General features: G+C 38.4%; 1 protein-coding gene across 8 annotated transcripts in view; it reads right to left on the reverse strand.

The window, feature by feature from the left end:
* Positions 1-5,047: 5,047 nt before the first annotated feature.
* TUT4 (terminal uridylyl transferase 4) overlaps positions 5,048-23,997 on the reverse strand; it is a 96,211-nt gene continuing 77,261 nt past the window's right edge. For 2 of the 8 annotated variants that reach the window (XM_036447231.2, XM_036447225.2), the window contains 6 exons: positions 16,087-16,202; positions 15,021-15,229; positions 14,049-14,149; positions 10,581-11,028; positions 7,323-7,481; positions 5,048-5,700 (listed from right to left, as the gene is read on the reverse strand). In XM_036447231.2, the coding sequence (XP_036303124.1) occupies positions 5,612-5,700; positions 7,323-7,481; positions 10,581-11,028; positions 14,049-14,149; positions 15,021-15,229; positions 16,087-16,202 (1,122 nt within the window). In that variant the 3' untranslated portion in view covers positions 5,048-5,611. Of the gene's footprint in view, positions 5,790-7,322; positions 7,482-10,580; positions 11,029-14,048; positions 14,150-15,020; positions 15,230-16,086; positions 16,203-23,997 lie in introns of all 8 variants that reach the window. The other 6 variants (XM_036447227.2, XM_036447230.2, XM_036447226.2 and 3 more) reach the window with 6 other exon arrangements.

Consider the following 23,997-nt stretch of genomic DNA (forward strand, 5'->3'; position numbering starts at 1 on the left):
TCATCCCAGCCTGCACCTTCTCCAATCTGGGATATCCAGCTCATAATCCAGGACTTCTGGCTCCCAACCAATCGCTTGCCTGCCTTCCCGATTGCTCCTAACCACTCCCATACAGCCTGATTGATGTCTAACTGATCCCCTGCTAGCCTGTTTACCCCCAACTTCCCTCCTCTGCCAGCCTGGACACCCCTAACTGCCCTCTAGTACAGGGTTGATCACCTCCAACTGCCCTCCCTTGCAGGCCTGGTGCCTCCCAACTGTCCTCCCCTGCTGGCCATCTTCTGTCCACATAGGGGTAGGATCTTTGGGGACAGCCATCTTGAGGTTGGAGTGATGGTCAATCTGCATATTACTCTTATTAGATAGGATAGAGGCCTGGTGCATGGGTGGGGGCCAGCTGGTTTGCCCTGAAGGGTGTCCCGGATCAGGGTGGGGGTTCCCTTGGGGTGTGGGTGGCCTGGGTGAGGGGCCTGTGGTGGTTTGCAGGCTGGTCACACCCCTAGTGACCCAAGCAGAGACCCTGGTATCTGGAATTTATTTACCTTCTACAATTAAAATTTTGTAGCCTGGAGTAGAGCCAAGCCTCCTGCTTACTCAATGGCGGCAGCCATTTCTTTTTTTCTTCTTTTTTTTTTCTGTTGTTCTTTTTTTTTTTTTAATCAATCTTTGTTTATATTATTACAAATATTCCTCATTTCTTCCCCCCTCCACCAGGTTCCCACCCCACCCTCTGCCCTTTCCCCACCCCCATCGTCCTCATCCATAGGTGCAGTTTATGTTCAGTCTCTTGCCGCATCCATCACTCCCCTTTTCCTCCCTTTTCCCCGAGAATTGTCAGTCCACTCCCCTCCCGTATCTCTGATTCTATTATAATCAAGTTAATATTGTTCATCAGGTTTTTTAATTTCCTTGTTTTTTAAAAAAATTAATAAACATATTTTTAAGAATAAATTTTTTAAAATCTAATAATTTTAAACCTTGTTTTTAATGCCCTGGAAACTGAGAAGCAAACTTGTTTACATGTAAACTTGCCCTTGGGCTATCAAAAAGCGTAGCCATTCAATGTTTAAAGATAGCTGCTGGCTGGAATTGGATTACCTGTTCTGGGTGGGAATGGCTTGTCTTCCCCTTTCTCCATTAAAAGTAAGGTGTTAGCTTTAAAACCTCTTTTTGGCAACAGACCTAGAACTTTCAGAACTTTAAATTTTTCAGGTAATAAATCAATTACTTAGCATTTTCTCAAATCAATAATACCTCCACATGCCCAAGGATACACTTCACACAAAAGACACATCCAAATAGATCAACCAACCTCATCCAGGCCCCACCCAAGGCACTCACAGATCAACACCCCAGCGCCACAACTCAACACATCCAGATCTAAGCCCTCACCACTTGATTCAGCAGACCCTCAAGTTCCCCCAAAAGTTTCCAGCCATGTCTGGGAGGCAGGCCTGGGGCATGGGCAGGTGAGGAGCTTGGGGCCCGGTTGCTGCCTGGCCTCTGCTGCAAGCCCGGCTGCTGAAGGCAGCCATTCTGTTTGAATTTGTTTACATTCTATAATATAATTGAAACTTTGTATCCTTGAGTGGAGGTCTAGGCCGGCCAGGGCAAGTGAAAAGCTTTGCTTCCTCTGTTGCTGGGGGCAACACTATCCTGCTCTCTCCAGCTCCGTGGTTGCCGCCATTTTTCTTGGGATTTATCTTCTATAATTGAAACTTTGTAGCCTTCAGTGGAGGCCTAGGCCAGCCAGGGTGTGTGGAAAGCTTGGCCTCCTCTATTGCTGGGGAAACCCAAGCCTCTCAACTGCCCTTTGTGGCTGCAGCCCTCTTGGTTGGGGTTAATTTGCACACTCACTCTGATTGGCTGGTGGGCGTGGCTTGAGCGGAGTGATGGTTAATTTGCATATTACTCTTTTATAAGGTAGGATAGCCAGAAATGGAAGCAACCTAGGTGTCCATTGATAGATGAATGGATAAAGCTGTAGTACCTATATACAATGTAATATTTCTAAAAATATATATTTTATTGATTTTTTACAGAGAGGAAGGGAGAGGGACAGAGGGAAACATCGATGAGACAGAAACATCGATCAGCTGCCTTCTGCACACCCCCCACTGGGGATGTGCCTGCAATCAAGGTACATGCCCTTGTCAGGAATTGAACCAGGGACTCTTGAGTCCACAGCCAATGAATGCTCTATCCACTGAGCCAAACCGGTTAGGGCACAATAGAATATTTTACTCAGCCATAAAAAATAATGAAATCTTGCCATTTGGGACAACACGGATGAACCTAGAAGATATTACTGCAAATTGAAAGAAGTCAGAAGAGAAAGACAAATACTGTATAATTTCACTTACGTGTGGAATCTAAAAAAACATAAACTCAAAAACAAACTCATAGATACAGAGAACAAATTCAGGGTTGTCAGATAGCACTGAAGGGGGATGGACAAAAAAAGTGAAAGGAATTAAGAAATATAAATTGCCAATTATAAAAACTGTCATGGGATATAAAATACAGGATAGGGAATACAGTCAATAATATAGTAACTACCGTGTTTCCCCGAAAATAAGACATCCTCCGGAAATAAGACCTACTTACAGGTTTCCTTCTGAGTGAAATATAAGGCATCCCCCGAAAATAAGGCCCCCACCTAGGTTAAACGTGAGAGATTTGGTCCACTGATTCTGAAAGAAATGGAGTCACAAAATATTCACCAGGAAATTCAGGAATTGGATTGTTATGATGATGTTCCAGAAGATGATGACATGATTGTCATTGAATAAATGAGTAAATTCTTGATACTGTAGGATTCACAGTTTGTCTGATTTGTGTTGACAACCACCGTACTACTGTACCGTATACAGGAAATAAATTTCCTTTATTTTCATTTAACAATAAATGTGTACCGTATTCTTCATGGAAAAATAAGACATCCTCTGAAAATAAGACCTAGCGCATTTTTGGGAGCAAAAATTAATATAAGACACGGTCTTATTTTCGGGGAAACAGGGTATGTATGGTGCCAGATGGGTACTAGACTTATCATTGTGATCACTTCATAAGGTATATAAATGTCTACTCACTACATTTTACACCTGAAACTAATACTGTATGTCAACTATAATTGAAAAGCAAATTTTCAGTTATCCCATCATTTTTATTTTTTTAATATATGAGAAAAAATAGCAAAAATTTCTGTCTTAGGGACTGAACAAATAAATCACATAGTTCATGATTGACATATCTTTGAATTACATTTAATGGCAAGGGAAAATGTTAATGTCTCCATGTCACTAATTATACAAAAAAAATTTCAAAACTATATGAACTTAAGTGTATGTGTGTTCCTTACATAAGGTTGAATAATTTGCCCTTCTCAATTGCTCTACAATAAATTTGAATAAAAATGTTTTAAGGTTACAACTTCCATTAAATGTTTGCAAACTTACAAATTGTATAAATTATAAAATTGTATAAATTATAAAATAAGTATCCAACTACAAAAGTTTTTCCAGTTATTGAACACTGACAATTACTGAAGAGAGAGAAATGAGATGCTGAAAATTACTCTACATATACAACTTTCATATAGAGAAAACCTAGGTTACTGGGTTTTACAGACCTTACATATTTTTTGCCAGGCCATACCCTCCAGTTCCTTTAGGAGGGTAGGCTAAGCTGGGGGAAGTCTCTTGTTGCATATTATTTTATTGATGAAAATTTCAAATATATACAAAAGTAGAACAAGCTGAACACCTTGTACACCTCATAACCTGTTCTCTAAGACCTGAAAAGGAGGTAAAATACTTGAACACAAAAACATTTTTTTTATTTTAAAAAATATATTTTATTGATTTTTTTTTTTTTACAGAGAGGAAGGGAGAGATAGTTAGAAACATCGATGAGAGAGAAACATCGATCAGCTGCCTTCTGCACATGCCCCACTGGGTATGCGCCCGCAACCAAGGTACATGCCCTTGACCGGGATCGAACCTGGGACCCTTGAGTCTGCAGGCCGATACTTTATCCACTGAGCAAACCGGTTTGGGCGAACACTAACACTTTAACGAAAATCTTGAATATTCCAAGTAACATTTTTAACACAAAAGCATTTTGTTGGCCAGGTATCTCATTGACAAATGCGTTAAGTCCACCACTTAGTAGGATTCTGAGGGATGCCGAAGCTTTAATATGAAAAAGTAACAGTAAATACACCTGATCTTAACATTTAATAAATACCTTTTCAGGGCTGTAAATATGGCAGGAAAGCCCTCAACCTCCTGCAATAGATTTCAAGCATCTTCCATGTTGGAAAATATGGCAAAAGCCCAGGTAGTCTCTCCTATTTTAAGTAATGCATATCTGAGGAAGCAGAACAAAGATAACACACTCACTGTCCATAAAATAATTTTTTTTTACTTACTCTGTACATTTCCAAAGAAATCTATAGCATCATTTAGCAAATTTGGCAAATTTCTATGCGGGATTTAAACAAAATGACCTTACCTGAATGTATTAGTATCAAAAACAGCTTAAAAAAAAAAAAAAATCTACCACCAATGACACAAGTTTGAATTCCTGCTATAATTACTGACCACAAATATTATTGGGAAACACCACCCTGGCAGGCGTGCTTTCCAGGCAGTAAGTAGTACAGGACTCAAAACGGGTAGTCTGACTAGTGTTCCTCAGTAAAGAATTACCTTCCTTTCACTCTCATTGCCAGTATCAGTCTGTGTTTAAAAATTCTCCTTCAAAAGATGTTTCAATTTTATTTCCAACATGTTTAAATGTGTTACCTTTGAAACTCACTTTATTGTTTTGCACCTAAATTTTCCCAATGATAAAATAGGAGACAGCATTTGCTTCTATCTACAGCATATAGGTGTGAGGGTCCAATAAAATAAGGACCATGAAAACAAATCCTTGGATTTCTAATGTCTGTGAGTTACAATACTCGATTCTCTGAAAATAAAACAAGTCTCTGAATTCTTACATTATACTTCCATCATCTAAACAACCAGATGAATTAACCAAATTTGACTCTTGTCAAAAAGATTTATTAACTTAAAATAGAATTACTTCAAATACAGACAAAAGCAATTTTCTGTTCAAGTTTGAATATTTTCAATATACTGTACAAGACTGTAAAAGAAAAAATTCTGAATCTTCATGTTGTAGTTTTTATTTTTATTTTTTTTTTTACCTTTTAAAAAGTTTTTGGCACTACAAGGTTCTGTAAAGAATAGAAGTGACAAATTTAAAACACATGAAAGTCTTTCTAATTCTTAAGAACAATATATATAAAGTCTGAAGCAACCAAAGTATGAATACAGCTAATAGAAAATAAAGAATGTAATTTTTTAAATTCTCTCTTTATACAATTCATCAAGGTTAAACAAAACATAAAATTCCCTTAAAAATAGGGTAATAAAATAGATGAAATTTGTATCACTCAATGTGGTGATACTAGTAAAAACTATAGTTCATATTTATATACAAATAATACAGTTCTTAAAAACAGTTTTAGAATTTAAATAAGCTATCTAAACGTGTTAAAATTTTAAATCAGGACCTGATTTGTTTTGCTTTCCATTAAATGTCACTTTTTCTGCTGAATGTAACTGACATTGAGGTACGGATACCCTTGAGACAGCAGGATTGGCTGGTTGCTGTGCATCGGTAGACCAGCTGAAAGAAAATGGACTCGCATTACTCCGACACGTTTCCTCTTGGTGGGTGGGGACAACGCTCTCTACACCGACGGGTGGCACATCTGTCTGTTGGACACAACACAGACAGGAAACTGAAAGGCTTGTGCCTACTTATCTGATAACCCCCTACAATTAACTTCAGCTATTTTTTTTTTTCTATTTATACAGTGAAGATGTGATTAAGCATGTCAAAATATTTGGTAGGGGGAGGAGGAAGAGGAAAAGGAAATGTAGGTATATAAAAGCAAAAAGGAAGGCAAAAGAGAGAGATGGAGCGGTGGAATCACGGGGATCAGACCTACCAGGGAAGAACGTCAAACTCGCTTCCTAAAAAGGCTTGCATGACCAATGTAACTTCCCGCAGCCCTAGTTCTTTGCTTGGAAGATAAAAAGCAGTCACCGTCAAGGTTCTGCCAATCTGTAATACTGGGATGCCCCAACAAACATGGATAGTTTAAGAAGCCTGACAGACATACCAGTGGCTTCCCCTTAAAATTATCACTAAGTCAACATTTCCTGAGTATATTTCTTTAATTTCTTGAACTGCTAAGTTTAACTGTAATAACTCTGATTCTAGTTTTTTAAATTAGGTTAACCAAGAGCTGAACATTCCCTATTAGAATTGAGATACCTCTGAGGCAAGTAGGCTAGATAAAATCATCCAAGTTCCTTGGCATTCTCCTTAGTTTGTAATATTCATTACTTAGATAAAAGCCATTATTGGTACATTAATACCAACAGAATATAGTGAATTCTAATGTCATTCAAATCTTAGTTTTACTAATCAAATCTGACCCTGTCACTACTCAACTCAAAACTTCTATTAGAGCCCAGCCGGTGTGGCTCAGTGGTTGAGCACTGACCTATGAACCAGAAAGGTCATGGTTCAATTCCCAGTCAGGGCGAATGCCTGGGTTGCAGGCTCGATCCCCAGTGGGGAGCGTGCAGGAGGCAGTCCATCATTGATTTTCTCTCACCATTGATGTTTCTATCTCTTTCTTGCTCTCCCTTCCTCTCTGAAATCAATAAAAACACATTTTTAAAAACAAAAAACTTCTATTAGATCCTGACTTCATAATAAACTGAGTACAAACTCTCATGAGATTGCCCAGCCTACCTTCTCTAGTCTCTTCACCTACACGTCTTTCCCACTAACCTCTTCCTACCTGGACTCAGAAATTTTGCATATATTAATTCCCTCAGCTAAAAACACTCCTCCTCTCTAATCTCTAGAAAATATTTTTTGGGAAAAAGTCCTGTACTTCTTTTAAGATCCAGTTCAAATGTAAAAATCTTGTGTGATTTGATCCCTGGTGTCCACATTCTGCTCTCACTGCTAGGACATTAACTGATTCCTCTAAGCTCCTAATCTCTTCTATTTTACATGTCTGGCTCTCCTAATAAAACATTCATTAAGTATGGGAGTCTTACTTTATTCTTGCTTGAGCAATAAGCACCTATCATAGTCTGACAAACCGTATGTTTTCTCAATAAATGCTTCCTGAATGCATGAATTCTCACTCCCAGGTCCTGGTCCTCACAAAGGCTCCCGGTCCCAGAACCCACCCAGCACATTAATACATTTGTAAGCAATGGTACCTTGAGTATAGAAAGGTTTGTTGGGCTGAAATCTGGCATTTCCCTGATGCATGAAGTTTTGATGCAAACCATAAGGCCACGAAGCTGGGACAAGAGGAAAATGGGGGCGTGGTGCATGTTCCCAAGGAATTGGAGGGTTTAGTCCTGGAAAGCCTGGCTCTGCAATAAATAAGAAAAGACATTTAAAACCAGTTTGTTCACTCATATAGTTCTTCATTCCACAAATACCTATGACTGGCAAGAACTGTGCTAAATGCAAAGGATACCAAAACGTTAAAAAAAAAAAAAATCAAACACTACCATTGTGTTCAATTTACTCACACAGGAGACGTATAGAACTATATATGCAATAATATGTTGTAATTGCTATAACATCAGAAGGTGTTCCAAAGGGGCTAACTAAGTTGTTCACGGATAAAGTTTTCCCTAAGATAACTGACTAAAACTGAGTTTTAAACTACAAGGAACACGTTATGCAAAATGGAGCACGGATGGCATTTTAGACAAAAGGATGGCATTTAAAAGACAGACTGCAGAAAAGCACAGTAATTTGGAAGCTTCAAAATAACTGACAAAATAGAAATAGGGGTAAAGGGAGGAAGTGGTAACAGAAGAGGCTGTATAGGGCCGAAACCAGTTTGGCTCAGTGGATAGAGCGTCGATCTGAGGACTGAAAGGTCCCGGGTTCGATTCCGGTCAAGGGCATGTACATTGGTTGCGGGCACATCCCCGGTAGGGGGTGTGCAGGAGGCAGCTGGTCGATGTTCTCTCTCATCGATGTTTCTAACTCTCTATCCCTCTCCCTTCCTCTCTATGAAAAACCAATAAAATATATTTTAAATATATAAATATATATGTGTTTTATTGATTTTTTTACAGAGAGGAAGAAAGAGAACTAACTCTCTATCCCTCTCCCTTCCTCTCTATGAAAAACCAATAAAATATATTTTAAATATATAAATATATATGTGTTTTATTGATTTTTTTACAGAGAGGAAGAGAGAGAAGGGATAGAGAGCTAGAAACATCGATGAGAGAGAACATCGACCAGCTGCCTCCTGCACACCCCCTACCGGGGATGTGCCCGCAACCAATGTACATGCCCTTGACCGGAATCGAACCCGGGACCTTTCAGTCCGCAGACCGACGCTCTATCCACTGAGCCAAACTGGTTTTGGCAATAAAATATATTTTAAAAAAAGAAAGAAAAGGCTGTATAGGTAGGTAGGATCTGTATTTCAATAAAATCTTAGTACATTATTGAGAAGTTTACATTTTATCTAAAGACAATACCAACTATCCTAGAATTAATTATATCTTGGCTTGAAAAGAGATTTTATTTATTAGAAGCTGAGGCACTGTTGTATAATACTTGAGAACTAGGGTTTTAGAGCCAAACAGGTCTAATAAGTTCAAATCATAAAAGGCTCAATTATGAACCTCAGGTTGTTATAAAGATTAAATTAGATAACAAAAATAAAAGTGGCTTGTACAGTTTCTGGTATATAAGTAGGCACTCAAAAAAATATGACTCCTATACTTTCTCTGGCAAACTACACCCACCAATCTACTTCCCTTTGAGATGATCTTTAATTGTATTACCCCCTCTATCTTCTGGATTATTCTTGGTGGTTTTTCTCATTTAGGGTCACAATGAGGCGAGAAATAATTAAAAGACACTACCCTTATTCATTAAATATCCTATCAGGAACTCAAATGAGAAGGTATTAGCTATGGATGAGTAGGGAGCAAGAAAACTAAAGCCCATACTAGCTGCATACAATGAATGGGCTTTGTTTGAATCTTGATTTACATAAATAAAAAATAATATTTTAGAGAAATAGGAGGAAAGGAACCAGGATTAGATAATCCTCTATATGATCTTGATTATTTTTAAGAGATACAGTTTACAAGCAAATTTGAAACAATGTCTCATATTTGATGAAATAATCAAGCCCCCCCAAATTTTTTAATGGCATGAAAGGGACAGATAAAAGAACAGCAAATGTAGATTACTATTAAAGCTGGCTAACAGGGGTAGGGAGAGGTCATTGTATTTTACTCTCTCCTTTTGTGTGTATTTCAAATTTTCCATAATAGTTTTAAAAATAAAAGTTATTATTAATAAAAAACTGGATACAAAACTAGTATTTATGGCATATATGAACTATTTATAAATATGTAAATACTAGAAAATGAATGGTGGCAATAAACCAAAATGTTACTTAGCAATTATGTATAGGAATTAAGATTATGATTTTCTCTTTCAAATGTCCTATAATGAATATCTATTTCTTAAATACCAGAAAAAAATATTTTAATGCTACAAAAATGCTACCAATATCTTTTTCTTTCCAAAGAATTGCTTTTTATTGGGAGATAGTAAAAATCTAGGGCAGCCGAAGCCGGTTTGGCTCAGTGGTAGAGTGTCGGTCTGCGGACTGAAAGGTCCCGGGATCAATTCCGGTCAAGGGCATGTACATTGGTTGCGGGCACATCCCTGTTAGGGGGTGTGCAGGAGGCAGCTGGTCGATGTATCTCTCTCATCGATGTTTCTAGCTCTCTATCCCTCTCCCTTCCTCTCTGTAAAAAATCAATAAAATATATTAAAAAAAAAAAATCTAGGGCAGCCAAAACCGGTTTGGCTCAGTGGATAGAGCATCGGCCTATGGACTGAAGGGTCCCAGGTTCGATACCAGTTCAGGGCATATAACTTGGTTGTGGGCACATAACCAGTGGGGGGGGGGGTGCAGGAGGCAGCTGATCGATGTTTCTCTCTCATTGATGCTTCTAACTCTCTATCCTTCTCCCTTCCTCTCTGAATATTAAAAAAAAAAAAAAAATTTAGGAGAAACACGGGTTTTGAAGAAAAATTGGATTAAATCTTGGATCTACAATAAGTTATTATGATAGTTAAATTACTTAACCCTTCAATTTCCTCAACTGTAAAATGAGTGCTAATAATACACACAAAGCAGTGTTGCAGTTAAAATTTCAAATATTAAAAAATAATATTTATGTATATTACATTTAGTATTCATAACATTTCTGTGAGTTAGATACTATTAAATCCCTATTTTACAGATGAAATCAATGAACAAAGAAATTAAGCAACTGCCCCATGCCATATAATAAATGTTCCCTCCACAGACATTGTTTGTCATCCTTTTCTTCACACTTATTTTCCCAAGTTGGACCAGTAATACTGAGCACCCAAACTTTCCTACAGACAGGCACAAAAGAAAAAAAGGGGCTTACCAGAGTTCCCCACTGCGCCGTTGTTCACCAGGGAATTTGGAGCCACAGTACGAGGCCAGTGTCCATCGTGAGAGGCGTTAGGGATTGCCACAGGTCTGGCAGCAGGCTGTGCAAAGATGATGCTGGGATCGTTCAGGCCAATATTGCTGGGGGCACTGCCTGGTGCAGAGTGGATCACTGGGCCATGGAGAGGCCAGGAGGGGGCAGGGATCTGGAGGGGGTGCATTGGCAACAGTCCCATATTGTGCATGGGAGAATACTGAGTTGGCGGTGACTGGGGAAAGTTATATATAGGCATCTGGACCTGGTGGGGGGGCTGGGCTCCCTGCTGAGGTGGGCCAAGTTTGGGTTGGGATCCTGGCTGGGGTGAAGCCTGGGTAATGGCAGCTGATGGGGAAGAGTTCTGTGGGAATGGTTGGGGCTGGGGAGAATAAGATGGTGAATCAGACTGCAGAGGAAAAAAGAGATACATTTTTAAATTCATTTATAAACATCTTATTTTATAAAAGCAGAGATTATCAAAACAGAAAATTATGGAGTTATTTAATTAGAACATTAAAAACAGAGCTCTATGATGTACATAACAAATAGCAGAATCCCATATTACATGAAAGTAGAATTTTTTTGCAAGGTTCTCAAACCCACCCTCATATAGGTATCACTTCATAAACCTTTTCACAGCCCAAAGGAGAACCCAGAAACCATTCTCATCATGTAGAACCCACATTTCCAATTGTAATTAGAAACTTATATCTAAATATCTCACAGTCACTTTCATTCAGTCCTTCAACAAGTATTTACTAAGCACTGTTTAGAAATTAAAAATACTACACTCATATGTATGCTTTCATAGAGCTTGAAGATTGTGGGGGAAAGGAGAAGGAGCAGATCATGATTACATAAGCAATCACAATAAAGTACAATTATTGCTATGAAAAGGAATGTAACAGTGTACAGTGTATACTGAAATCACAGAGTGAACACCTAAACCAACTTTGGAAGAATAGGGAAGGTAAGATGAAAGAAAGAGGAAACCAAGGAAAGCTTCCCAGAGAAAATGACCCTTAAGTTGAGACTCAAGGGTAAATAGAAACCCATCTGACTTTAAAAAGGGTAGGAATAAGGAGGAGAGAGTTTTAGGCAGAGGGAACAACATGACTGAAAATCTATAGGCACAAAAACATGTGGCTCTTAAAGTAACAGGAACCTAAAAGAAGTTTATTATTAAGGGAAGAGGAATGGCAGATCTGAGACTGAAGAACTAATAGGGTAAGATAATGAAGGTCCCTATAGGCGCCATAGTTTAGACTATCCTGAGGGCTCTGGGAAACCACCAAAGGGTTTTAAACACATCACAAACATGATCAATCTGCATTTTAGAAAACATGTTCTGGCTCAATGGGAATGAAATAGAGACTATTTTAAGTAAAAGACTGTTGGCCCTGTTTAAAAGGCTGCTATCATACAGAGGTCCTGAGATGATGGCAGCCTACGCCAAGGAAATACAACACAGGAACAGAGGGAAGCAAATGGTTATGAGCTAGTTTTTTGGTTTTTTTAAATTCTCAAACGAGGATATTGAATTGATTTTGAGAGAGAGGGGGAGAAAGGGAGAAGGGAAGAAGGAAAGAGGGAGAAAGGGAAAGAGGGGTAAGAGTAGAGGGAGGAAGAGCTAGAAAGGAGGAGGGAAGGAAGAGGAGGGGGAGAGGGAGGGAGGGAGGGAGAGAGAGAGAGAGAATGTGAGAGAGAAATATTGATCAGTTACTTCCCACATGTGCCCCAACTGAGAATCCAACCCACAACCTAAGCACATGCCCTGACAGGCAATTAAACCTGCTATCTTTTCGGTGCACACTGCAGTGTTTCCCAAACTTTTGACATATGTGTCCCCCTTCTATAATTTTCATAACGCTGAGTACCCCTCATACTCATGAGAACGTAGAATTAGGCGCAGCTAAGCACGGCGCAGTGCATATCCCCACCAAACTCCGGTGCAACACGTACCCCCACCAAACTCTTCCCGTACCCATGGGGGTACGCGCACCGCACTTTGGGAAACACTGGTGTACAGGATTACGCTCCAACCCACGGAGCCACCTGGCCAGGGAGAGCTGGTTATTTTTTATACGCACAAATACTAGGACTTGATGGCTGACTGGATGTAAGGGTTCAGTAGCAGGGAGTAGTTCTGGAAACTAATATGGCGATCATGTAAAGAAATGAAGAACATAAGAGAAAGAGGGGAGCTGGAGAGAACATAAGCTACATTCTAGACATGTTGAGGTTGAAGTGCTTTGTGAGACACCACAATAGTAACATCCATTAGACTCTTCCCAAATCTTAGCTGACAGAAAGGTAAGTGCTAGAAGCAGAGAATGAAAGAGACTGTAGAGGAAAGTGGTTCAGAGTATAGGTTTTGGAGACAGCTTGAGGGTTCAAGTTCTGGTTCCAAGTATCTGTTGACCTCAGGCAAGAAACTCAAACCTCAGTTTCTTCACCTTTAAAATATACGTAATAATAACCTACCTCATAAGTTTTTGTGAAGATTAAACAATACATGGGAAAAACATAAACACCAAATTCAGGATAGTAGATACATTTTAGTGGGCTCCTAAATGTTTTTCCAAGACTCTCTGTTACTAGTTTTCAAATGGTCTGTTTTTTTGGTTTTTTTTCTAAAATGCAGATCACATCAGATTTAATATGTTTAAGAGTTAACAGCTTTGAAACTACATATACCTGGGTTTGAATTTTTAATTTCTTGTTCTCAGCTTCCCAATTTGATACTAATTATCTACCATTTCACATAGCCACTAAAATTATTATATTTGATAAGTGTGAAGCACTAAAGCACATTGTCAGGTTTATAATAAGCATTCAATTAATATTGAATTAATATAAAAGGTGAATACAGATTCAGATAAAGGTTAAGAGTAACTCAAAGTTAATATGAAACCTGTGAATCTGAATTCTAATTCAATACTCTGTCTTTTACAGGGTATATTTCACTAGGTATCCATAACAGCTAAAAGAAGACAAACAGAAGTTTCAAGCAAGTGAAATGCCTTGTGTGTATTGCCCCAACATACCAAACCCTTAATATAGCTCAATTTTTGTGTCTATTTTTGTTAATGGTACAGTTATCTTTATACTGGGCAAAACATGCAACTTCAAAGTCATTACCTTATTTTAATCTAACCAATAACATTATAAAGTAGTTATCTTATTTTACAAATAAGGAAGTAGGCTCAATGAAGTTAAGGAGCTTGCTCATAGGTATAAACACAGATCTACATTACCCCCAAACAATCCTCTTTTCTACCTCATATGCTTAGCAAGGACATTTCTAAAGAGCACTATGTAATCTGGAAGATTGCATTTACCAGTCTGAAAGATCAACCCTGCTACCCAGCCCAAATAGTACTATCTTCTGGCCAAGACTAACCCCTTTGCAGGTAGAGTACTTACACATTCTGAGGACTGTCTAGTCCTTATGGACTGATCGCCCTGTTGCTGGGATGAATTAGCCACTTGTTGGGCGTTTACAAGGTTGCGAACCAGCTGGGCTGCTAAGAGAAAACATTAGAAAGGAAATCAAAAGAAAGAAATGACAATCTATAAGCGTCTCAAGTCTCTCTAAGTCTCTTTTATAAACTTGGACTTTTAAACTATGAAATGTTAGCGAAGGACTTATAACAACTATTTTTTAAAGCCATTTTTCAATCCTGACCATTAGAAAATACACTGGTCCTAGAAACCAAAACAAATGTCACACTGCTTTTCTTAAGAAGACAATATATTTATTTGAGAAATTACCTTCTGTACTAAGAATCCGAATAACTGAAAATCATCAGTTCTAAAATATTTTATTCTTTTCTTTCAATACACTCTCATTTGGGATATATCCCCAGAAGAAAACGTCTCATTAACTTGATGGCAGTGGGGACTGGAGGGAGTTAACTTGTTAACTTTTTTTAAATTCAGAGGGAGGAAGGGAGAGGGAAAGATAGAAACATCAGTGATGAGAGATACCAACTGGCTGCCTCCTGCATGCTCCCCTACAAGGGATCAAGCTCACAGCACAGGCTTTCGTTCTGACAGGAATCAAACAGTAACCACCTGGTTCATGGGTCAACACTCAACCACTGAGCCACACCAGCTGGGCTGTTAATTTTTATATTGAGAGAAGTAGAGTGTGACTAAAATCTAAAGAATACTTAGAGGGAATTGGCTGAATCCAACAGACTGCTAAGACCTAGAAAGTGAACATATCCAAATACTGTTGAAGATAAAAGCCTGTCTAAACTTTATCTTTTTAAGAAATCACAAGGTCCAAAATCATACAGCTAGGTTTGGAGCAGAGAAGAATTTGAGTCCTTAGAATGACATCAATATAAATTACTTCGTTTTCACCAGAGACGATTAATCTTTTCTATTTACCTGCCACACTGCTATTCCTCTGACGTGCCAGCTTGACCTCTGGGCACTCCCTTCGCACGTGCCCCGCATCTCCACAGATAAAGCATCTGAGGTCTCGTGGTTCTCTGAAGTCTCGAGTCTCAGGGTCAAGGTCTCGAGAGTCTTTCTCTTCTTCATTCCCTTCCTTCTCTTCTTCACTGTCTTTCTTCTTTACTCTAAACAGTAAACTGCTGATACCAATAATGTGGGGCTAGGGACTTGTAAACTGAGGGAGTCACAGAACAACTAAACTATACAGGAGTCTCACAATTAAAGAACCAACATGCCCATGTTTCATGCATCGTTTTGAAGGCAAAGGAACTCACATTTATAGCACACCTACTCATATGACAAAAACTGGATATTCCAGTACTTTTATAATAAAACATCAAATTAAAAACATCTAAGTTTAATCTTATAACAATCCTTAGAGATTGGTATTATCTTCTTTAATAGGAAAAGAAACTGGGGTTAAGTATCTTGCCTAAACTTAGAAAATAAAATAGCAGTGAAAAAAAATGAGGGAGCCTGTTCTGCCTGAAAAGTGCTAAGACTTTATAATTAGGAAAGATATGATAACTAAAGGGATTTTCCTGGCCTATTAAACATAGTGTGTGTGTGTGTGTGTGTGTATAAATAAATATAATGCAGAAAAGTATTTTTCATAGATATATATATTTAGGGGGTATGTAAAATGCATATTCCTCAAGGTAAATGTTATATATTTCACAGGATATACCTCAAAAATTCAGTTAATTATATTTTAATATTGGTTTGTAAGTTTGAGGTCCTCAGCTAGAATCCCATGACTTGTTTGTTTTTTTTTTCTTGGCTCCTAGCACAGTGCTCAGCATACAATAGGTGTCAATAAATGCTTCTTTAATTAAAAAAAAACCACATTTAATAAATGAATGAATATTATGAGACACCACAGTGCCACAAATAAAGCCCTGAACTTTTTTACTTGAAGATATCTGAACACAGTTATAGCTACAATTGACCTTATCTTTAATTTCCCTGTAACACTGACACAAAATCATTTGCCAACCTTCTCCTTTTAGGACAGTCTTTCATGTAGTGGCCTATTTTTCCACAAACACGGCAACATCGATCATTGGGAGCCAGTTCTCCATCTGTTAATACTCTGGAATCAAAGAAGTACTCCTAGGGAGAAAATACAACTTTATTAGAAAAAAAAATCACTTAAACACTTTTTAAAACAAATGGAAAGGAGACCAAGATGCAAAAGTGTGTTTGTTTTTTTTTAAAAAAAGAAAATAATACCAAATATTTCACTGCAATTAAAATGATGATATGAAAATGAGATTCACAGGAAACAAAATGAACAAAACACAAACACACACACACACACACACACACACACACACACACGAGAGAGAGAGAAAGAGGGGGGGGGGGGAAGTAACAAAACAAAAAGAAATGAGATTCTGAATTATCACCATCACTATCTCAGTTTTAACAGTTCTAAACACTTTACATCCACACTGTTCTCTCATTCATCTGTAGCGTCTCTGTATACTATCTCAATATAGTAAAAACTACATTCATCTTTATTTCCTACTTGAGGAAACTTAGCTTCAGAAAAGTCATTTGCCCATAGTAAAAAAGCTGGTAAGTAGCAGACAAAGAAAGGATTTAAAGCTAAGTCTATTTGACTCCAAAGCTCCTGCTTATTGCTATAGCAGGCTACTTCTGGAAAGGAATTATTCTGTATAAAAGAGCTCTATGCAAATAAGAACATATTTTGATGTTTTTAGTATGTTCTTTATAAATTGATTTTAGAGAGAGAGGAAGGGACAAAGGAGAGAGAGAAACATCAATGAGAGAAAATATCAACATCAATCTGCTGCCTCCTGCATGCCCCCTGTTGGGGATCAAGCCCATAACCCAAGTCATGTGCCCCGACCAGGAATCATCGAACTGGTGACCTCTTGGTGCATGGGTTGATGCTCACCAGCTCACTTTTGCTTTACGAAAGCACCTTGTAAGTTTTAGCTCCATTTAGCACTATCACAAATACTAGTTTGTTCTGACAGTACACATATCTCTGGAAAGCAAGAAAAGATATCTCCTTAGTGTTCTTCAAATCTATCTAAAGTCAAGGATAAAAGTAGGAGACACTCATAATTGTAAGTATTGGTGAGGATGCAGAAAAACTAGAACACACATATATTGATGATGGGAACATAAAATAGCACAGCTGCTTTATAAAACAGTTTGGCAGTTCCTAAGAAAAATTAACAAATTTGTCAAAACGGCTCAGCAATTCCGTTAGGTATATTCACAACCCCAAAATGAAAACATCCATCCAAAAATTTGTACAGGAATATTCACAGCAGCATTACTCACAAGAGCCAAAAACTATAAAATACACAAATGGCCAACAAGTGACTGGATGGATAAAATGCGATATATATCCATTCAATCATAAAAAGAAATGAAATTTTGATACATGCTATAACATGAAGAGATTACACTAAATGAAAGAAGTCAGTTACAAAAGTCTACCGGTACAAATTCTATGATTCCATTTACATGAAATATGCACAATAAACAAATTTACAGAACCAAAAAGTAGATTAGTGGTTTGGAGAGTGGGAGAGAGGAGGAATGGGGATTGACTGCTGATGGGAACAGGAGTTTCCTTAAGAGAGGATGAAAATGTTTTAACATTGGACTGTGATGGCAGCTGCACAATCCTGCAAATATACCAAAAACACTGTACTGGTCACTTTATATGGGTGAATTGTACAGAATGTGAATTATATTTCAATAAAGCAGTTTTTGTTTTTTTTAATTCTTTACATTTACTACTGATGAAAACAATGTAGCTAAATAAAATCATCACAAAATTTTTTTCCAGGACAAAATGTAGGCCTTTCTCAATTCACTCAGTTGCCTAAGGCAGAAATCTAGGAGTCATCCTCAACTTCTCCTGCACCATAACCTGTAGTTAATCACCAAACTGCATCCATTCAATTTCTGAATCTCTTTAATCCATCGAGTTAAGGTGACCTAGACCTGGGGGTCAGCAACTTTTTTTATAAAGAGCCAGATGGTAAATATTTTAGGTGTTGTGACAAAATTGAAGATAGTAGGTAGGTTAGGTGCTTATATAACAAGAGAGAAAGCAAATTTCCACAAAAATTTGTATTAAAGAATAGCAAAATATAGAAAACAACTCCGAGACTATGTGGATTCTGGCAACAGAGAGGAATTGACAGGACTACTCCAGCCATGAAGACAGAAGAGAAGCAGCCCAGAGATGGAAGACCCTGATGTCCACTTGCCATAATAGCAGTCAGCAGCTGTGTGTCACTGCAGGTTGCCCAGGACCAAACCAGAGAGGGTGAGACCTGTATTACCACCATTTGTCCACCATCCAGAACTGAAATATCATTGCTGACATGTACACATAAGGAACTGTTTGACATTGAAATTGGGTGTCAAAAGAACTGTTGGCCCAGAAAGAAACTCACTACAGACTATTTCATATGCCTTTCAGCATAACCATTATTGCTTGTCTCATTTTTGGTTCTTATAAGTGTATTTCTAGTAGGACATGATCTTACTCATCTGGGGGAAATGATGAACAATGTAGACTAATGAACAAGAACAGACCCAGAGATAAGGAGGCATGGATAAGACTGTTGGACCTCTGAGGGAGGGTAGGGGAGAGTGGGGATAAAAGGGAGAGATCAACCAAAGAACTTGTGTGCATACATATGAGCCTAACCAGTGGTCAAGAACAAAAGGAGGGTGGGGGTATGCATGGGGAGGGTTCTGGGATGGGAATGGGGGGATGAGGACAAATATGTGATACCTTAATCATTAAAGAAATTTAAACAACAAAAAAAAGAATTGCAAAATACACTAATAATTGAATAGAATTTTTTTGTAATACAAGTTTACTAATTAAAAATGTCCCTCAGAAAGAGACATTTCTCTTAGTTGAAGTTTAAAAGTTAGTATTTCCTGTAACTAAAATCAATGGCAAATGTTCATCTATTAAATCAGGGGTGGGGAATGTCTGGCTCATAGGCCATATAAAGCCCGGGGAATAATTTGGTCAGGCCCTGTTAAGGCATTAGGGGTGAGTTGATTAAATGTTTGACAAAATATAGCAGGATAATTTTTAAGTTGAAAATTTTGTATGGCCCTGGAATCATGTTATAAATATGCAAACGGCCCTTGGCAGCAAAAAGGTTGCCCACCCCCCTGTAAAATGCTAATCTGCAATTATATTTTATGTATTTCATCTCTGAAAATATTTTCACAGATGAAGAGGTTGAAGACTCAAGAGAATAATAAATGGATGTAGAATGCATATGGAAGAACCAGTCTCTGATAAAGGAGAGAGATTTGTAGATGCAGTCAGAATTATAGATCTGGTAGCAGACTATTGAAAGAATTGCTCTCTCATATTTTTTGTCTCTGAGGGAAAATATCTAAGAGTGAGAATGGCAGAGGTGAAAGATGGGACAAAATGCAATGGGTATTGACTTTTGAGTAAAATAAATGAAATATCAAATAGTACTTATTGAATAGGAAATACAGGTAACTAAAGAAATCTAATAAGAATGTCAGATAATGCAAAAAATAAAAATAAAATCTTACCATTTGCGACAGCATGGATGGACCTGGAAGATATTAGGCTAAGTGAAATAAGTCAGAGAAAGACACGATTTCACTTATATGTGGAATCTAAAGAACAAAATAAACTAACAAAGCAGAAACAGACTCATAGACACAGAAAACAGAAAGATGGCTGCCAGAGGGAAAGGAGATTGGGAAACTGGGTAAGAATGTGGATGGATTAAGTATAAATTGGCAGTTACAAAATGGTTGTGGGGATGTAAAAGTACAGCAGAGGAATATAGTCAATAATACTGTAATAACTACAGATGGTGCCAGTTGAGTACTTGAAATACTGGGGGGATCATTTTGTAAAGTATGTGATTGTCTAACCACTATGCTGTACACTTGAAACTAACACAAGATAACACTGAATGTCAAATGTACTTAAAATATGAAATAAAATTTAAAAGTCAGATAATATCAGAAGTCCAGGTGAGACTGGTGAACATTAATTTATAATTGTACTATGTAAGTTTATAAGTTTATGACTTTTTCCCACTAGTGCTTAGCAGTCCAAGCAAAGACAGATGGTGGATGCTTAAATTCATGTCAGGTTGAACACATCAGTGTGCAAAAGGACAATGAAACAAAGAAATTTAAAGTATTGACAAAAAGTAGACCAGAAATATAAATTAAAAGGGAGAGGGGGGAAGGAGGGAAATGAAGACAGAAGGTAACTGACAGAATGAGAGAAGTCAATATATCGGAGGACCTAATGTCATAGAATAGTTGAAGTGGAAATATTTGAGTGAGCAAGAAAGGTGAAAGAAAATATACTTGTCGTCATTTTCACTAGTGTCTAAAGGAAGGAGATGCATCTATTTTGTATGCTGTTATAATTCCCATACATAGCAGAAAAACAGTTACAAAGTAGGAATTCAACCAATATCTATTGAAAGATAAACTTTACTATGGAAAATAGAAGCATGAAATACTATTAAACAAGGATATTTGTTATAATATCTGCTATAATACTGATATAATAAAAACAACTTCATATCCGTCAAAGAAAAATACTAAACTGATAGATCCAAGCTATTGGATCTATCAGTTTAGTATGTATTGTCCTTTAAAACAGAATAAAGAAGATAAAAAAATGGTTAGCAGTCCAGGCCACTGGGTGTTGCTTAATGGTTAGAGCATCGGCCCCTAGACGAAAGGGCTGTGGGTTCGATTCCCAGTCATAGCACAAACCTGGGTTGCAGTTTCAATCCCCAGCCCCAGTTGGGGTGCAACCAGTCGATGTATCTCTCTCACATAGATCTTTCTCTTTCTCTCTCCCATTTCTTCCCTCCATTCCACTCTCTAAAAATCAATGGAAAAAATATCCCCGGGTGAGAATTAACAACAACAACAAAATGGTTAACAGATCCATAGGCCTCTTTTTTTTTTTTTTTTTTTTTTTTTTTTTTTTTTTTTTTTTAATAAGTTTTTATTGTTCATATTATTACAAATGTTCCTTTCCCCCCACCCACCATTGCTCTCCTCCACCAGGTTCCCATCCCACCCTCTGCCCTTTCCCCTCTCCCCATTGTCCTCATCCATAGGTGCACAGTTTATGTTCAGTCTCTTCCCACGCCCCCCTCTCCCCTTTACCCCAAGAATCGTCAGTTCACTCCCCTTCCATACCTCTGATTCTATTATATTCAACAGTTAATATTGTTCATCAGATTTTTTTAATTTCCTTGGTTTTAGATTCACTTGTTGATAGTTATGTATTTGTTGTTCATAATTTTTATCTTTGTTTACTTTCTCTTCTGAAAGAACCCCCTTCAGCAATTCATATAATTCTGGTTTGGTGGTGATGAACTCCTTTAGCTTTTTTTTATTAGTGAAGCTCTTTATCTGGCCTTCGATTCTGAGTGATAGCTTTGCTGGGTAGATTATTTTTGGCTGTAGGTTCTTGCTATTCATCACCTTGAATATTTCTTGCCATTCCCTTCTGGCCTGCATGGTTTCTGTTGAGAAGTCAGCTGACAATCGTATAGGTGCTCCTTTGTAGGTTACTACCTTCTTTGCTCTTGCTTCTTTTAATATTCTCTCTTTGTCTTTTGCTCTTGGAATTTTAATAATGATGTGTCTCGGTGTGGTCCTCTTTGGATTCCTTTTGTTTGGAGTTCTGTGCGCTTCCTGGACTTGTAAGTCTAATTCTTTCACCAGGTAGGGGAAGTTTTCTGTCACTATTTCTTTCAGTATGTTTTCCATATCTTGCTCTCTCTCATCTTCTGGGACCCCCATAATTCTGATGTTGGTTCGCTTGAAGTTGTCCCAGAGGTTTCTTACATTATCTTCAATTTTCTGGATTCTCTTGCCTTCTAGCTTCTGTGGAGGAGTGTCTTCTGGCTCTTTATGTTCCAAATCTTTGACTTGATTCTTGCGATCTTCCCTTCTGTTTTTAGGACTCAGTAAAATATTTTTTATTTCAGACAATGTATTCTTTATTTCTTGTTGATCCCTTATCATTTCTTGTTGACTCCTTATTAATTCTAGTTGATCTCTTTTCATATCCTCGTAGCCCTTATCCATCTTTTCTAAGAAATTCTTGAAAAAACTTATAAGCGTAGATTTGAACTCTATATCCAGACGCTTTTTGTCCTCCATTTCTTTCGTTTGTGATCTATTTTGTTGTCGCATTTCGCAGTTACAGATGGGACGGGGTTTCAGGGTGGAGCCTGCAGCTTTGGCTTCTGTCAGCCCCGCCCTATGCGGGTCCTTCAGTGCTCGCTGCTGCCGGTGCCTCTGAGAGAAAGGTGCCCTCGATTTTCGCCTGCTGCCAAACAGTCTATGCTCTCCCACAATGAGCCCGGTATTGGGGTTCAGTTCAGTTGGAAATGGAGTTGGAGGTGGCGTTCAGAGCAGTCTGGAGCCCCAGTCTCCTTCCCGTCAGGGCAATCCCGCGGTACAGCCGACCGTCCCTTCTCTGCGCGCAATGTGCGTGCCTCCGGGACCTCCTTTCGCCTCTCCCCCGGGTTCCGCCTTACAGCCCGGCTCCCTATGGCTGAGCCTGAGTCCCGGGGGTCTGGCCCAGAACCGGGGTTCAGAGCAGTTGGGGGCCCAGAACAGTCGGAGCTTTTCTCTCCTTTCCGCTCAGGAACGCCCGCCAGGCACTCCGCCTCCCTCCTCTCCGGCTCCGTCCTCTCCGCGCGCCACGTCTCCGTACCTTGGGCTTTTCCAGCTCCTCCGCGCCTCCTTCTGGTTTTCTCCTTGCTTCTCGCTGTAGAGTTTCCAGTCAGTCAACCTTCCTGTAGTTCTGGGCAATGTCCGTTTTATATTTTAGTTGTATTTTATTGAAATTGTTGTGTGCGGCTGCGGCTAGGTGTTCACCTGGGCGCAGCCATCTTGGATCCTCCATAGGCCTCTTTTGATAAGCCCCAAATGATGTCTAGCTCTTACACCAAATGAGAATCAAGACCACAGTTGCTGATATTTATTAGAACTACTTATATTGAGTTATTAAGAGTTACTGACACTTTGTTATCATAGACTAGCATGAGCACATTTCCAGTTTACTAAGGACTTTTATTTATCTATTTAATTATTCTATTAAAAAGTCTGCATGAAATTGCTAGGTTCCCACTAAACATATGTATGTGTTTACACTAACAGTTAGAATTCCCATAATTTTCAGATTTCCCAAATGCTTTATCAGATTTGTTTTAACTATGCTTTTCATTTATTGCTTTTTTAATTTTTTAACAAACTTACTGAATTTCCTTTTTATTAGACATTTTGTTCATGCATGACTTTTGTATTCTTTCAAACTTTACTGTCATTTTTGTCTCTCTCTTGTAATCATTTCCCCCAAGAGGAAACACACACAAAAATGTCTGAGCCCTAGCTTGTTTGGTTCAATGGATGGAGTATTAGCCTGCAGACTGATGGGTCCCGGGTTTGATTCCAGTCAAAGGCGCATGCCCAGATTGCAGGCTCAATCCCTAGTGTGGGGTATGCTGGAAACAGCCGATCAATTATTCTCTTCATCATTGATGTTCTTTCTCTCTCTCCCCCTAACTCTCTGAGAAAACAAAACAAACAAAAAACAAAAAGAAACAAACAAACTTGTCTAAGAACCAGAGCCCTAGGGGAAAAAAAGCTCTAGACTTCTCTGCTTTTCTCATCCCATATCCCTAAGGAAAAGTCTTAAAAGTGGACTGAACATATCAAGGATAGTCATTATGAATAGTAGAAACATGGTTTCTCTTGAGATTACTTCTCTTGGAGTTTCTTTCTCTGTGAAACTAAGATCTCTCCCATTGGAAAACAAACAAAAACAATGGTGAGACTGCCCTGGCCAGTGTGG

The sequence above is a fragment of the Pipistrellus kuhlii genome, unplaced genomic scaffold (assembly GCF_014108245.1).
Source record: "Pipistrellus kuhlii isolate mPipKuh1 unplaced genomic scaffold, mPipKuh1.p scaffold_m20_p_2, whole genome shotgun sequence".
Classification (NCBI taxonomy): Eukaryota; Metazoa; Chordata; class Mammalia; order Chiroptera; family Vespertilionidae; genus Pipistrellus; species Pipistrellus kuhlii.